Below are 18,542 nucleotides of genomic sequence, written 5' to 3'. Positions count from 1 at the left end.
GTTATATGCATTCCTAAGAAAGCATGTGGTGAGTAGTTACCAAGCTCACTTCAGGAATAATCATTTAACAAGATTACCAATACTCGTATATGGTGGAGATGCTGGTGTAATCTATAGCCCGAAGAAAGCCACTATGGAATGTCTTGAGCCATCACCACGCGATACCAATTAACATTTTGTATATTGTCATCAATTAAACAAGAAATGTTGATTTTTACAGACCAATGAAGTTGTGGTGTTGATTGTTGTGCCTTGATATAATACAACAGGCCGACGATAGTCGATATTGTGACTTCTCTCGTGTTCTAGGGTGAAGTCCATTTTTTCATACTTTACACGTTTCATTCTGCTTAAAGAACTATAATAAGATACTCTTATTCAGTATTATTATATGTTGTGTGAAAAAATATTACACTTGACCATGTTTTCAAAAGTGTAATATTAATAGCCTAAAAGCAACTAAAAATAAGTATAATCTTTAATAAATTATCAATTAATTCAAAATATATTCAAAAACTCGGGTGTATTATCATCTTGACGTTAATTTACACAGCCGAGCCATAAACTGGTAGAAACTCAGGAAAGTAGTATACATGCAAGCAAATATTATTTTCTACAATACCTATACTCATAGTTTTCATTTGCTTAACTTAAAAAGTAAGACAACAATGCATACTTCCACTGTCAGAAAATTTAAAATTTTACGTTGCATCTTTACCGAATAATTCTAGGTTAAATGTAATAAGAGTCGGCTATGGCGAATAAATAAACAAAAAAGTTGTGTTCGGGTGTAAATAAATGTAAGCTTCTAGGTATTCGACCTCTGGAACATTATTCAAGACAAAAACGGCATTAAGATCATCGGATAATTGGTGGTGAAGAGGCAGAAGAGGGCTCCTATCCATGGCAAGCTGGAATTCAAAATCTAAACAGAATTTTGAGTACACACCAATTCTACAAACACTTGTGTGGCGGGACCATTTTGAACGACCGTTGGATACTTAGCGCCGCACACTGTTTTCGGTATTGCATTTATGAATTTGTGATTGCAACGTTGAAATAAGACGATCAACGTCTTCGATTTGACATAATATAAATCATCGATTTGATATAATAATATAATCATGAACGTATTCTTTTCACGATGTAAACAGCAGAGCACAATGTCTTTATTCAATATGTCTGGTTTAATATCAACATTTAATTATTAATGCCATGTTAATCACCGTTAATTCATTTGAGAAAAATATATGTCAACAATTTTACTAATTTTAGATACAGACACAAAGATGACATTAGGGTTTCTACTGGTGACCACGACCTTTTGAAAAATGATACCTTTGAAGAACATTTCAAGTTGGAGCTCCTTATTAAACATCCTTTTTTTATTCAATATCATACATTCAATGTAAACATGTTTATGATCATACAACATAGTGATTGTTCAAAGCAATACAGTTCAGACATGTTATACAAGATATGCTAATATATATTTTTTTAGAGAGAAAATAAAAGACCAACAGAGGAATAGTTATGAAAAATGATGAGTTGTATAAAGTCGGAAGAAAGCATACTGGACTTGTGTGTTTTGTTGTATATTCACAATGATCTTGTCAGATTGAAAAAGAAACAAAAAACAAAAACAAAAAAACATTCGTATTATACATGTGAGTATGATGCTTCGTAGTGACACGAATTTAATAAGTAAGTTCGTACTTAATGTGTATGTTATGAAGCTTAATGTTCAAAATTCGAACTAGCTAATAAGTAACATTTTTGTTTGTAATCTTTTGAATGGTTTGTTTGAGGGTTAAGGCTTTTAAACCATATGCTTATGTCTTCCAAAACATATACATATTATTAGATTTATTCGTTGATTGAAAATAATATTTTAAGTCTAATGTCTTTCGCCATTTCAATAGTGAATTAATTGAAATCTAAATTAGCATGGAGAGTTGTTACTTATTCAGTTATATTTATAATATGTAAAATATCGAAACCTACATTTTATAATTTAGATGCGCATTTATATATTTTGTTTCGCTTGAGCTTGTGCTTTCATGTGTAGATCCTTCCTACGATTATGACGTGGCCCTGATAAAAGTGAAACTAAACAATGGGTTTGGTATACAGTTTAATGAAGTACAGTCTGCCGGGTGCTAGCCTGCATTACAAGACTTAACTAACGTGCCACATTTCTGGATGGGAAAAACATCAATTAATGATACCGCAGGTACATCATTGCTGCAATATGGTTGTCTAGTTATCGTATAGGAATGAGACAAATGCGCTTTTTCGAGGTTCTCAATCTCTTCACTAAAAGTATATATCGATGACAATACACAACAACAAATTGATGATGTTGTCGTCACGTAACTTTCCGCAAAAATATCAATGTTTCCTAACAATTGTATTTTGAGATATGTCATTTAATTTTGTGGCATTATTTATTTATATATTTATATGAACGAACGTTGGATTCATGTTGATGAACATGTTGAGAAAACTGTCTACTTTTAAAGTTCGTTCATGCGAACATGAGTACCAAAATGCAACAAAAATGCACGTTGCGCATTATAAATTACTAACAAACGGATTCAAATATATTTATGGATGAGACTCTCTAAAGATTTTATGTGGTTAGTTTGTAAAGTGTTTTATACATTTATAAAACACACTCATATCCAAATAATGGAGAAACATCGAAAGATATATATTAATCAAGGTATCGAGTAATTTATGTTTTTACTGATTATATCCATAGACAAACGCTTGCCCCGGCGTTTGGGACATATTTTTACGGAATGAGAATCTGTCGTGCCGACCGAAACAATTCTTTATATAATAACGTCGACTTGCTTGTATACTATTTGTTTCTACTTCATAATACTTTAACCCATTTATGCCTCGCGTCTAGAAAAAAGGCCTTGGAAAACAGCATTGATCTTGATGAGACGCCGCATGATGCGGCGTCTCATCAGGGTCTGCGCTTTTTGCTTAAAGGAATTTATGTAAGAAATATTCTAAATATAGAAATAAATATACTAGACATCCCTAATTTTGGAAATAAATTGATTCAATTTAGAAGGATGAAAGATTCCACTAGGCATAAATGGTTTAAATGAACATTTTTAAATGTGCCGGTAATAGAAAACCATACTTGCTGATTTAACTACATAAACCAAAGCACACACTATATGTCTATGAAATCAAAATAATAAACTCTTATAAAAGCAGACGTTTTTCATTATTTTCTCATCTATAAATTGCACATTTGTTGACATCTGTCACGCTATTAATTAAGTCTTAGAGTAATCTATATTCATATATAAAATATGGATGTAAAGTCATGTATCTTATACATAAGTTTTACCTCTAAATGTGCGTTTGTGTTTGAAACACGTGCATAATTATTGTGTTGTTTGATTGTTTGTGAGGATTTTGTTTGTTATATAGGTAAAATTTACTGATTGAGCCGATGCTCCTCTTTTTTATTTACATTTGTAAATTTGTATTTGGATTGTGTTGTTGTTCTGCATTGTCAACGCATTTTATATGCAGCAAATATACAACGGTTAATTCACGATAATCAGTTAGGAGCTAGTAATAAAGTCTGATCAAGAAATATTTTGACACATTCGTTAAATGGTCATTCTTTAGATTAAAATAACAAATATTGATTTAAACTTAAATAATTTATTCCAATATATATAAAGTAAATGTCACAATATTGGATCTCCAGGTACGACTGTACTGCATGCAGCCGAGGTTCGTTTAATTGATGATATTGCCTGCGTGATGGGCGTAACATCCTTTGGTCGGGGCTGTGCTCTACCAGGTTACCCTGGCGTCTATGCAAAAGTTGCAGCTTTACAGCCTTGGATTGAGACCACGATGGCGTCGAATCCTTAAAGACAAATCTGCACAATTGGTGTACATAAAAGTAGTTTTCGAGGACGAAATTTTACAGTATGTTAAACAAATTGAATTGAATGCATAATCAAATCACGTGTTTTTGTTTATCGTGTTCTTAAACAAACATACTCGTTTTATAGATAGACGTTCATATGTAACCAGATAGGAAGCCGCAGGTGTTTTTTTTCTTTATAGATACAAAACTATTCTTGTCCAGTTTGTGTTTTCAAGGGCAAATAATAAAAGTTTATTGTGTTAAACTATTGTAATGCTCATTATCAATCCGAAACGACTATTATGTATAGAAAACGCATTCTATTAGATGTCGTGTTCTTGTATGTGTACATGCTCCAATCCGAAAATAAACGAAAATTTAAACCATAACGATTAAGTATAAGCAAACTACGCAAAATAGCTGATAATTTTCATTAAAAACAAATCATCATTGTATACACGCAAAAAGATATCACGAACTTTATTTGTACAGCTTAATACAATATAGTTAGCATTTCAATTACATTGTGATTTGCAAGGTCATTACATAATTGAAATCATTTTCAAATTGACTTCATGCATCGGGCTTATAAATTATTTCTTTGCTATTAAACCCTTGTTATATACATATTATTATCGATTGTGCGTGGTAAGAATAAATATGGAAGCATCAAATATTTCAATCATGGTTTAACATTAATATAAAGTTGATTTTATAAAAATCAGATATGTAATTCTGTTATATGGATCAAATATCCCTAACAATCATACGTGCAAATTTCATTTTTTAATTGTAATGATTTGAGTCATTACATTAAATTGTGTTGATATACCATATGATATTGAAGCAAAATGTTAATGTTTACATGGTTAAACCATACATTATTCAAACAAAAATTAGGAATGTTTAGTTGTGATCCATGGGATGCAAATGTATTAGCCATACACGTAATTGATTTGAAAACAAAGTCATTTAATACCCCCAAGTTGTTAAATTTTCGTATAAAGGTCTAATAATTGTTTCATACCTTCAAGACGAATGAGAGTTGTTTATTGATACATTAATAATTATTATCAAACTTCCAACATTCTTTCTTGAAATTTTATTACCCCATTACCGTTTTTACCGAGCAACCGAAAATGCCTCAACAAGCCTTTAGCTTGCAGCATTATCAAATCATGAAGCTCAAAAGCGTTTCAATCAGCCGTAGGTTATTGATACGATGGAGCTAAAATAATTATGTTTAATCGTAAACTATCAAACTATTATAAGAATCGTCTAATATATTTCATGATATATCACCTGATCAAAACAGGTAGCTGTTTAGCACCAATTCACAATACAGTAAACCCAATTATAAAAGGGTGGCGAAACAGAATAATGAATTTCTTGACCATCTTAAAAACAATTTACACTATTATTTTACACAATTATACATATGTAAATGTTTGCACTTGACTATTCGTGCTTCGGAACAACAGTCACAATCGACTCATAACAGAACTTTTGTCAACCCTGAACAAGATAATCAATTTTAAATTATCGTTGATAATTTAGAGGGTTGGGGGTCACCATGCTGGTGCTTTGGCGGTTTGCGTTTCAAGTCCCGCACACGTTAAGAGTTCCTAAACGGCTTCAAATACAACATTGTCCTGGTAAAACGCAGGAAGTTCCCGCCGTCGTTCTAATGTTAATGGGTGAATTGGTGTGTTGGGTATCTTATTTCGAGTTTCAAATAAAGAGTCTTTACCAAATAAAAATGATTCCTATATTTAAAACAAACGAACTACCGCGAATATAGTTGGAATACACGACATATTATTTTTTTCGAACAAGACTCGTAAAATCAAATTATAGAATAAATGTAGATAGCTTAATTATCGAGGATCGATAAGCCCAATGTATTACTTAATTAAGAATAATGTACTTTAGATAATAACCCATACATTTACAAAAAAAATATATGACCGCTTTCATTTAAAATCTTTATTTTTGCATAACCTGTAGATAGAAAGTTATTGTCAGGTAATAAGTAAATGTAGTCCTATTCAGCAACGTAGGTATTTTATACGGTGTTCAAACATTCGTTTTTCAAGAGGCTTTCCCAATACCAAATAGTAATAGCATTAACGTGTATAACCTCTTTAACATACTGACCACAGTAGTAGTAGTTGGCTGCATTGATTCTCTCGACATAGCGATTAATTTGTTTGAACTAAATATTTGACCAGGAAATTTCGCCTCACATATCTTGAATATATTTTTTAATAATGTGTACTGTGTTTATTACAAAACTGTTTTGGAGATATGTTTTGTGAAATGGGTTCTAGAACATACAATCAACTCGAATTTAAATGCGAAACTAATTTTTTGCTGCAGGGTCTAATCTCACGCCTTCCTAAATTCACGACCACGTTTGTTTGTCTGAATCAAAAGAGGCACATTTGTTAACACAACAAACATTCATTCCTCTTGATCTGGTGGATTTTCAATATTTAATAATGTTGTTACCAACTTATCTATAAATGTAAAAAATGTAACACGAGAGAAACCGATGTTCCTGACTAATAGACCCCGTATTTTGTCAATAATGATTAAATCAGATAATCGCGGTTTTTGTTATTCATCTTTGTTGCAGTGGACTCTCCCATCCTTCTAAATTGGATCAATTTATTAAAAAAATTAGGGATGTCTAGTATATTTATTTCTATATTTAGAATATTTCTTACAGAAATTCCTTTCAGCAAACAGCGCAGACCCTGATGAGACGCCGCATCATGCGGCGTCTCATCTGGGTCTACGCTGTTTGCCAAGGCTTTTTTTTCTAGACGCTGGACATAAATGGGTTAAGCTGTTTTTATCTTAACGTTTGAATTAAAAAAAACACCGTTTATTATGCCTGTAAGTATTGTTTTAGAATTATTCAATTAAGAAAAAGTTGCTTTTTGCTTTTTTATCCACGCAAGGCATTTGATACGTAGTAGTGCAACACATTAAACTATTTAAAAAATCAGATCTGCATATAAATATATTAGTTCGAATAGAACAAAGATTATAAGCTTCAAATTTGATCTAACATAGCGCTTTTCTTGTAGCATCTTTGCATATTGAAGAAACAATGCAATGGTCGTAATGATTGGATATCAACGAGTTTATCTCGCAAGACTATACTATGTCTCGACAATCTTGTTTCCACAGTTGAAAGCATTTTGGACTGCCTCTTTCTTTCAAAAACAGGAAGAAATAATATGAGCACCTATAATATTTGTATGGTCGTTTGTAATGTAAGAGATAGTACATTTGAAAGTCATTCGTCATCTAGAAACGACGCGCGTATGGGTGTTTGTGACAAGACATGATGATCGTCGTGTACAATTTAGCGTTATTTAATGGAGTCACACACGCTCAAGGTCAAATTGTTTAATTGTTTTTCATTTTATTTTAATTAACATGTATGTATTAGATTTGCATTGACTGTGCAAAGTCAGTGTTTATTGTTTTCATGTTAAATTTCTGCTCGTTGCGATTCGTGATTTAAATGTTTGAATAATTTAAAATTACGCCTTATCTGCATAAAAGCCTACGGAAAATATGCCATATTTAGGCTTTTTTTAGACAGTTTCTACATCTATGAAATGCAAAAAAAATCAAATGCAAATATCATAATTACAACGTGATGAGTATAAAACTACAGTTTTAATAAAGGGCGCAACGAGCTTTAAATAGTTGGCGTACACATTTCGTTTCCGTTGCCAACTTGGTACAACGTTTACAATCGCGTCAAGCAATAACGTAATTTAATTTTTTACGAACGAAAGACGACGTCGTTTTAATGTATGCCATACAACAATGTCATTTTGCCACATGATGATAAAAAAGTAGTATGTTCGTGAACTTTCATGTTTTAATGTGCATACGTAGTGTGCCCATAGGGAAATCAAACACATTTCATGTGAGAGGATCAACATGAGGCTTATTAATTAAAAAGCAAATATTTGCAATTGTTTGATGTTGCCTTTGTATAAGTGCAATTAAGTAACAAATGTGTTGGCATTACAATTATATCAAATACTATATAAATATGATGAACTTTATAATCGTTTACACTGAAGTGAAAGTATATGCTAATTCACAAAATATCCACATTTAACATCTGCCAACGTTTCTCGACAGGTTAAAATGCTTGAACAATAAAACAATATGTATTTATCATAACTCATGAACAAATACGTAAAAACTATCACACCGAGAGAGAGACAGAGAGTAGAGAGAGACAGCCTATAGAGAGAGAAAGAAAGAGAGAGAGGGAGAGAGAGCTGAGATGCGGAGAGATAGAGATAGAGAGAGAGAGAGGAGAGAGAGAAGAGAACAACAGAAGCATGAAGATATAGAGATATATATATAGAGGGTAGAGAGTAGAACGATAAGCTCTCTCGCGATCTCGATATCTATCGAGAATCTATCTGCTATCTAAAAGCGTGCTCGCTCTCGCTCTGCTCTCTCTATCTCGCTCTCGCTCCTCTCTCTCCTCTCTCTCTCCTCATCTCTCTCTCGCTCCTTCTCCTCCGCTCCGTATCTCTCGCTCTCTCTCTCTCCTCCCCTCTCGCCCACTCACACTCATATTTTCATCTCTCTGACCTACGAGAGAGAGGGGGAGAGAGCGAGATAGAGGACAAATGCTTATTTATTTATAATTGCTTTGTCTTATTTTTTATGTTTTGCTATACTTTGCTTTTGACACTTCATTTGCGTTACACGTGTTCGGTATATTGTAATATTTTATGTTTATTACCTTGACTGCTTGTTATGTGTATCAAGTTTATTTTTAGTAATGTTTATGCATGCAACATAACCGAAACTATATTCTTTTATTGTTTGTTTAATGTATGAACACATTTTTGTTTTATCTATCTGTTTTTGTAACTATCGTTAGCGGCATTTGTACTTTTTTCTGAATGATATTTGGGTAATTTAGATTTACAGCTTCACTTTATATACTATGTATTTTGTGTGCGCCTGTTTAAACTATCTGATTATTCGAATATAGAATCATTTAAGACCGATTTCCAAGATATGAGTTTGTATTCTAATACACTTACGGAAGCGTATTATGAGGCGTGATCCGGTTAACCGTTACATGAATTAAAATCTTTATTCGTAAATACATCAATAAATAATTGACGTAACTAGTTAAGATCAGATGGCGCTGCCTGTTTTTCGCTGTTATAAAATGTATTTTCCTTAATGAAAGGACACTAGTGTGTACGTGAGTCTCAACAAAGATCATAAACTGGAGGTCATGAATTGCTTAATTTCAGCAGTGCCAGATTATGTCACATAAAGAAATGCCGATTAATCCCGAAGACGTCATTTGGGTTTTCCCGTGTTTATTTAAAAGCTCAATTTCCACAAATTCTATTGTTTTATAATGGCAAAGTTAAGCTCTGCATCGTTATAGTTCACCACAAAATTAAACTTGATTACCCGATAGTGCTGTTCCTATTGGTTTGTTTTTGGAAGCGATTTACCAGTCAAGCGTTAGTTTCTGAGGATAAGTTGGAAATATAAAGACTTCCTCGTAATTTATTGTCAAAGTAAAGTGGCGTTTGCGTTAAACTAGCCAATTATATAATATGGTCATTAACAAATAAAGATACCCGCATATTGATTGAACAACAATTGGGTTTAAATATTTCTTCAAATATTTTTAATAATAAGTTAGGGTCACAATTTGTGTCATAGTTTGATGGGATTTGGCAAACTGATGCATACATGCAGAAAAGGGCCCGGAAAAAAAAAGTTATATTTATCACAGGCAGATTAAACAGACGACAATTATACTCATTATCCCCAAATCAATTAAGGAAGAAGGAGAGCTAGTGCATGAATTGTGACGTAATTACGTATTGTTCGTGGACAACACACAGTAACAAACACAGTTAATTTCTGTTTTCATCGCGATTTATTTCTGTTGAATATTTTCAAATACAACGCTTGCTAATGTTCGTGAAATACAATATTACAGCGCGGCGGCCAATATGGCCGCCACTTCAAGAAAACGTGATAGATCTAACCGCAGAATCTTAATTAATCTCCTTTCTACATCAACATCTCGTTTTATATTGAAATACTCAAACGCATAAAAATAATGATATTCCTTATAACATATTTGATTGGTCAAAGCGTTTCATTGACTACTTGTTGATTTCTTATTGGTTTGGTCATAGAGTTCCTTTGCTATTTGATTGGTTGACCGCTAAAATACTGTTCTGACATGACACGCCCCGGGAATGGTGCACGTGTTTACCCACTTATCGGTTCTGGTGATAGTAATGTTTCATTGTAATCGTCCTACCAATGGATGTGAAGAGATAATTCACTAAGTAAAGCTTAAGATTTCGTAATCGTCGGTACTTGCACAGTTCAATGGATTTAATAAATAACTTAATCTGGTTAAATACACATTGCTGAATAACAGATTCGTTCGTATAGAGTATCTTATCTTTGACCTTTAACTTGTTGATTTAGCCTACTTTAACAATGAATGTAAATGTATGTCTGGTTGCTACTTGCACACAAAGATTTATTATTAAATTTTCAAACTTTAGTTATGTTAATACTATTTTTAACATTCAGATATTTTCTTTATAGAACTCTATTATTATTTAACATTATATGCTGTTACGTTACAGAATGAACCGAAACAAAAAATCGTTTCCATATTATCAGATTAACGATGCGTTCCTGTAATTAGTTCATAATTGTGACTCCACACGTTCACGTTTTCATTTTCGGACAGTTTTGTCGAGCTCAGTTTGTCCTTTAAACGGAATTTAAATGTAGCACACGACCGTTAGACGTGATCATGGATTGGCATAGAAAACGTCAAGTTTGATCAGTGTAAACGGAAATTCATCCTTTGTGCCGAGTTTATTAACTATTGTTTGTTTTCTGTTGTGTTTATTGTTTTATGCATTTGTGAGTTTGCTTTGAATAACAACGTAGGTTATTTGTTATGAAGTAATTCGTTTTGGCGAAGTCATCGTCTGTAGCTTTTTATTATAAACATGAAGCGTAATATATACAGGAATATACAGTAGAATATCGTTTTTTCGAACAAAGTTAACTTGAATTCCTTATTATTTCGATGTAATCGTTCGGTCGAGATATTATTATTATTATTATTATTATTATTATTATATATTTTTTATATTGTATATTTGTTATTGTTTTAATCCAAAATGTTAATGTGTGCTATCGAATGACATGATCACGCCTGTTACTTAAAACTAAAGTTTTATCTTTCCTTTAGATTTTACATTTAAGTTAATGTGAAAATTTTAAGAATAACCAGTTTTCACACAAAAGTGAACTTTTGTTTATTATCATAATGTGAAACATCAATAAAGTAATACAATAACGTATATTTTAACACAATGTAAATGATAACATGACGTGTCCATTAAATTAAAGACGACGTACACATTAACAAGTATTATTAGCTTAACCGAGCTTTGTCCCATTCGAAAACAGTTTTTTTCCCGACATGAGCTTATCGGTTCAATCAACTTTGAAATAACACGGATTTTACACAAACTAATGTTTTGATGCATATTTATGTTTATTACGAATCGAACCATCAGCCTTAGGGCAGCACTAACACTGGTAACCCTTATTTTCAAATTGTTGAATATTAAAACTGAATAAGTCAAACATTCGTTTTAACATTTGACCTCATTCAAGAGAAAGTGTATTACTTTATAAATGCAGTTTGAAGTGTAAACACGAGGATTTTAAGCATTACCATTCCACTCTAGAGGCATCATATTCTATCGCAAGAAAAATTACATTACACAAGTTCTTAACGATCCATAAACTGCACTTTTGGATCGATTTATGTCGGTAAGGTTTCAAACTGGTTATATATAAAAACGTTCCGTCGTTGAATATATTTAACAAATGCATATGCTTTAGATATTGTCTGTTTATTGGTCTTGGAAACTCATGTGTATCATACTATATATAAGATGGAGCACGCAAATATCAATTAAACGTAAGAAAACCAAAAATGAACATGGATCATCGTCAATAACCATTCAAATACAATTTTAATGTATACGAATGTGTGCATAGTTTATTATGTTATTTATTCTTTAAAAATATATGGTATAACTGTGTTTTTGCATCTGTTAGAAACAATTGCGATATAACTAAGATAATTTATTATTGTTGTACACCGTGTCAGTATCATTTTTTTAGATCATCACGTCCTTTATTAAGGTCATAGTCGTGTGGGAAAATGAAGGGGATTCGTGTGAAAATGAAGGTGATTCGTGCATCCGGCGGGAAAAGTAGTAGTAGTAGTGGAAGCAGTAGTAGTAGTAGTAGTAGTAGTTGTTGTTGGCGTTGTTGTTGTAGTAGTAGAAGTAGTAGTAGTATATGGTTTTTGTATATTTGCATTTCCTTCAGCTTGGCCGTTCGTTGGCTGTACCGGTTTCCTATATTTAAAATAAAGGTTTTAGGGCAGCATGTTTCAGAATATTTTTCTTTATTACACATATTAAATAATAATGACGTCAATAATACTACTACTTCTACTGCTACTACTTCTTCTACTACTACTACTACTACTACTACTACTACTACTACTACTTCTACTACTACAACAACAACGCCAACAACAACTACTACTACTACTACTGCTAACACTACTACTACTACTACTACTACAACTACTTCTACTACGATTACTACTTCTACTAGTATTACTACTACTACTACTACTACTAATGCTACCACTACTACTACTACTACTACAACTACTTCTACTACGACTACTACTTCTACTAGTATTACTACTACTACTACTACTACTACTACTATTACTACCACTACTGATGCTACCTCAAGTACTACTAAGCTACTACTACTACTACTACTACTACTACTTCTACTACTACAACAACAACGCCAACAACAACAACTACTACTACTACTACTACTACTGCTACCACTACTACTACTACTACTATAACTACTTCTACTACGACTACTACTTGTACTAGTATTACTACTACTACTACTACTACTACTACTACTACTACTACTTCTATGTTACTACTACTTATACAACTACTCCACCCCCTCCTCCTCCTCCTCCTACTACTACTACTACTACTACTCCTTCTACTTCTACTACTACCACTACTACAGCTGCTGCTACTATAACTACTCTACTACTACTACTACTACGACTACTACTACTACTACTACTACTACTACTACTACTACTACTACTACTACTACTACTACTACTACTACTTACTACTACTACTACTACTACTACTTACTACTACTACTACTACTACTACTACTACTACTACTACGACTTCTACTACCACTACTACTACTACTACAACTACTACTACTACTACTACTACTACTACTACTACTACTACTTCTACTACTACTACTACTACTACTACTACTACTACTACTACTACTACTACTACTACTACTACTACTACTACTACTACTACTACTACTACTACTACTACTACTACTACTACTACTACTACTACTACTACTACTACTACTACTACTACTACTACTACTACTACTACTACTACTACTACTACTACTACTACTACTACTACTACTACTACTACTACTACTACTACTACTACTACTACTACTACTACTACTACTACTGCTGCTACTAATTATACTACTACTACCGACACCACCACTACTACTACTACTACTACTACTACTACTACTACAATTACTACTACTACTACTACTACTACTACTACTACAACTACTACTGCTACTATTTCTACAACTACTACTACTACTACTACTACTTCTACTACTACGACGACTACTACTACGACTACTACTACTTCCTTTTTTACTGCTAATACTTCAGCTACTACTACTATATCAATACACAGGTTACTCACTTCCACAATACTCGAGCTATTAAGACAGTGATCACCGCAAGCACCGCTACTGGCAAAATGACGGCTAAGCAGACAATGAGTGTTAAGTTATTTTCATCCGTATTTGTACTTCCTGTGAAAACATCAAATTCCTATTTAAAATATTGGTAGTTTTTTTGCGTGTTTTTCTTCATGACAAGAACACGATATAGTGGCATTTATTGTTTGGATTGAAATACACTTTTATCAGTATAATTCGATATGAGACAATAATTAACGAAATGTTCTTTTAAATACCGGTTTGTGTTTTTGTAGTTGTAGTCGTTGATGTAGTCGTCGTTGATGTTGTACATGGTAAAGACGAATCTGTAAGCAAATAAATAATGGATAGTTCATGTTCATTTACATTATAGGCTGTGTTGATAAGAAGAGTAAAAGTACGGAAAAGTTATTGTCTGCAGTCGTGTTAGCAAAGTTAAGACGTATTTGCACATTTTCACTTGTTTAAAAGCCCACTAATACTCAAAATCAACAAATATTTCGAACACTTTTTCGAAAAATAAAGTTAACTTATAATAAATCAAAGTTCCGTATAACAATAGCCAGAATTGTAACGCTAGATGTTGTCTGGTTACATAGAGTTTATGCGATACAAAATGCTTGTTGTTTTTTGCTTTTTGTGTCACAATATATTCAATTTGAATTTCCAAACACGATAATTCTCATGAATGCATTGTTCTTCTGACGCTTCCCGAAGCCAGTCTCGCGTTCGCTTGTAAATGTTCGTATATCGTGGCGGGGAATTAACATGGAATACATTGTCGCACAGAAAAACAAACGAGCATTTTGTATTATGTTAAATCTATGTTACTACACCACATCTAGCATTAAAATTTTGGCAATGGCTACACGGAACACTGATTGTTAATGAAGTTACTTAAGTTTATGGAATATTTCGCGAAATATTCGTGGATTTTGAGTTTTTATGTTACTTTACGGCAAAACCCTCGGTCACTAAGTTTAATTCATATTTTTCACAATTTTGTTAGTCACAGAAAAAGGGTGTTGACGTAAACAAAAGTTTTTGAAGCGAATTTTGAGAAGGATCCGTGGTCTTGAGATTACTCCAACCGATATATCAAACATTATTTTTTACAGGCAAGCAACACATATTAGTGTTGATATTTACATTTCTTTTATTTTGTATTTTACTATTAACCACCACCTCATGTATTATCTTGGTGAACAGAATTATGAATCACAAGACTAGCTACATACGTTTTGGTTAGTATAAACACATAGTTTTTCTTAACTTTTACTCACCGAAGCAGTACGCAGCTGGGCAATTGAATATATTTGGAATTGATAGTAAATAATATACGAAAAATAAGCCGCAATTCTTTATTTCAATGCTGAACTCCCCTTCACAGTTGTTGGATTCTTCCCGTATGCATATTGTCCTATTAGCAACACCATCGGACACAGCGGGGAGCGCATCTTTTTATTAATACAATACATAATTTAGAAAACACAACATCTAATAAAAACTGTTTCATGATAACCACATGTGTTTTTCAGTTTAAGTAGCAAATTATAACGATTTCAGACATCTCACGATGTTCAATGAAGTAATATTGATACATATCGCCTAGTTTGATTTCATTCAATCATATAGATATTGATTATCAGTCGTCTTGGTAGGCAATTATATTATTATTTACTAACCGAATAGGCATTTTATATTTTATAAATCAACCATTATTCGTGTATTCAATCAAAACGCATCTTAATATTTAATACAACAGATAACAGATAAGGTACCTTACCTTTAAGCCAAGCCGCAGCATCAGCCCCGCAATTGCCGTCAACAGGAGCTTTTGTGCGTATTACGCCATCGTCAGTCCTGTACCAATCTTGGTCCAGATACTGATCACACGGCCGTTCGTTGAGTGGAAAGTCTGTCACCAAGCATTGATCATTCCTAGATCCAACGTTTATCAGAACTTTGCTTGTCAAGCACGGATCAGACTTCGTTCCTAATTTGAAAAACACAATTACATTTGACTGGATTAAATTGAAAAGAATTTAGCCATTCATAAAACTAGCATGTGTATGATAGACACACATAAATGCAATATTACACGCACTGTCTGAACAGTCATATATTATGCTCCCAAACAAATATACGTCTAGAATACTAGTAAAACTTAAAGAGTCAAGAATACTAGTAAAACTTAAAGACTTCCAGAGGAGATGAATGATCGTAAACAAGTTTATACAAAGTTAAACTCCAGTTGCATTAGCGCGGATGGCATTCTTTTCATCTTCGCGATGGTTTTATTTTAGGAGGTGGCCGACTGACTGCTGTATGATTTGAAACACACACAAAAAACGCATGAGCAACAAACGCCAAACGTAAACAACAATATATTACTTCCAAACTAAACAGGTTCAAGGAAACAAAAACCTCACACTTTGCCCAAATTTATTCATGGAATATTTAAATGGTTAAAAACAATTAATGACATAGCATCGCATTTCAAATCAAGGTGATATATATTAGAACATGTTTAAATTTAATTATTTTTTTAACTTCTTAATGATCGGATGTAAAGCACAGCAGCAGAACTGTGAATTTGTGAGGTACAACGAAATAAAACAAAATAAAGTATAACTTAAATAACGTCTTCAATTTTTGAAAGCGTCGGAGATATAGCATATTGTAATTTGATATAAAATCACTCCCACAAACAACAACTATGTTGGTTTTATTTTTGCTCCAATTAAATAATATAAGACTCAATAAAATAATAATTTTCTACCTAAGACTGTCCTGTCTAACTGTCTAGTTAACCATTGTCTGATTAAATCATATAAATTAATATAAACATTGATACTCACTTAACGTTTATTAATATTGATATTAAATTAAAAACAGTATCATCCAATAGTAAATTTCCATAATAAATGAACAGAAAAATCGATCAGATGGCAGCTAGTTGATCTGACCGAGCTTTAGAGCCTGCATTCTACCTAATGACCCCTTCAAATATGTGCTTTGTTTAAACGGTTTTACCTATAACTATATTATTATTATTATATTGTGCATGAAATTAAAATTAACTTATGAGATAGATAATACTTATAAAATATCGAAAACTAAACTATATATGTCTCTTACCATGAATGTATATCCAGAAATTAACAACCGTATCAAGGACTTTAAAACAGCCATTTTCCATGCACAAGACTGTCAACTCGTTCATAATCACGTTAACCTGAATATGGCTATAAAATGCTCTCGTTTTGTAAACGACTGTTAACAATAGTCGACATACTTGAAGATCAATACAATATTTGGAAGGTATTGAGTTACATAATATTAACAACAATCTTGAAGTGTTTCATGTTAGAGCAGTTTACACTGGTAATTTCTTAAACTGAATCAATAATGCGCATGCTTATTTTCTTCATGTTTAACGTATTCAATTAAGTATCTAACCTTTGTTTTAGCCATATTACTTGCATTTGTTGCGTTACAATAATACATATGGATGGATCAAATATGTAAGCCATTGTTTAACTATATGCTGTATTACATCTTATAGACACTAATACATAATTGATAATAATTCTATGAAAAATAGATCTGTAAAAAAGTAATACCAAATACCAAGTAATGTCAAATACCACAAAGCAATAATACTTGAAATTTTCATTTTTCAAATGTATTGTTATAATTCAAGTTTTATATGAATTATAATAACCAGTTTATAAAATGTTTAGCATTTCTCAAAATACTGTTTTCCTCTCGAGCTTAGTTAAAACTAAATACGTACACTTCGTAAATCTAGTTATGAGGAGCACACTACAGTAAAGCCAAGTACAGAAAGGGTAGCGGGACATCATAACGGTTTGGCCATCTTGAAGACAGGAATTTGAACTATTGTGTAAATCAAGACTATACAAACGCGCAGTTAATCACACAATTATAACAATACACAATACCGCGTATACAGTAGAGAAAGTCGACATAGAACATGATTCGTGAAACTGTGCTTACTTCATAAACTTAAACCCAAGATCGATAAATGAAATTTATAACTTCATAAAGTACCTTAAATAATAACCGACCCATTTACATTTTACACATATTATCACTTTAACTTTAAAAACTTAATTGTATTATCTTTAAATACAAAGTTAATATCACGTTATTTTTGTGGAGTCATTCCCCCCTACGTCTATCTTTTGTATTACGTTCAACCATTCCATATTGAAGGTGCTTTTCCAATACCAAATTGTAAATAGTATTATAATGTTAATGTCTACAAGTTTTAAGTTTCAAAGTTTGAAACTGAAACTTAATGTCTACAAGGCGTAATCCTATTTAAATACTTCCTATAGAACAGACTGACTAAAGTCGTACTGGGTTGCTGCAACGATTCTCTAAGTACATCGTTCACAGTTTGCTTCAAATAAATATTTTCAAGCAACGTTCGTTTTGTATCTCTTATATATATATGTATATCATAGATATATATATTATATATTAATATATATGTATATTAAACGTCACAATAATAAGACAAAGGAGGTTGAATTCTCAAGATGACTTTCAGGAAAGTCAAATTCCAAAAATTCGGTTATATTTATGGCTGTCAACATTTCAATGTACCACTTGAAGT

General features: G+C 32.4%; 1 protein-coding gene across 3 annotated transcripts; it reads right to left on the bottom strand.

The window, feature by feature from the left end:
• Positions 1-11,359: 11,359 nt before the first annotated feature.
• LOC127833831 (integumentary mucin C.1-like) lies at positions 11,360-17,127 on the bottom strand. Of its 3 annotated transcripts, XM_052359312.1 has the most exons (6): positions 17,036-17,127; positions 15,681-15,890; positions 15,178-15,351; positions 14,152-14,220; positions 13,876-13,987; positions 11,360-12,408 (listed from the first exon to the last, which is right to left on the bottom strand). In XM_052359312.1, the coding sequence occupies exons 1-6, from the start codon at positions 17,118-17,120 to the stop codon at positions 12,192-12,194; spliced, it is 867 nt and encodes a 288-aa protein (XP_052215272.1). In that variant the 5' UTR covers positions 17,121-17,127; the 3' UTR covers positions 11,360-12,191. The 3 variants fall into 3 exon arrangements, with proteins under 3 accessions (XP_052215272.1, XP_052215273.1, XP_052215274.1); XM_052359313.1 differs by lacking the exon at positions 13,876-13,987; XM_052359314.1 differs by lacking the exon at positions 15,178-15,351.
• Positions 17,128-18,542: the final 1,415 nt, after the last annotated feature.

The sequence above is a fragment of the Dreissena polymorpha genome, chromosome 6, assembly GCF_020536995.1.
Source record: "Dreissena polymorpha isolate Duluth1 chromosome 6, UMN_Dpol_1.0, whole genome shotgun sequence".
NCBI classification, from domain to species: domain Eukaryota; kingdom Metazoa; phylum Mollusca; class Bivalvia; order Myida; family Dreissenidae; genus Dreissena; species Dreissena polymorpha.
The sequence above is the reverse complement of the archived record's forward strand: the minus strand, read 5'-3'. Positions and strand labels throughout refer to the sequence as shown.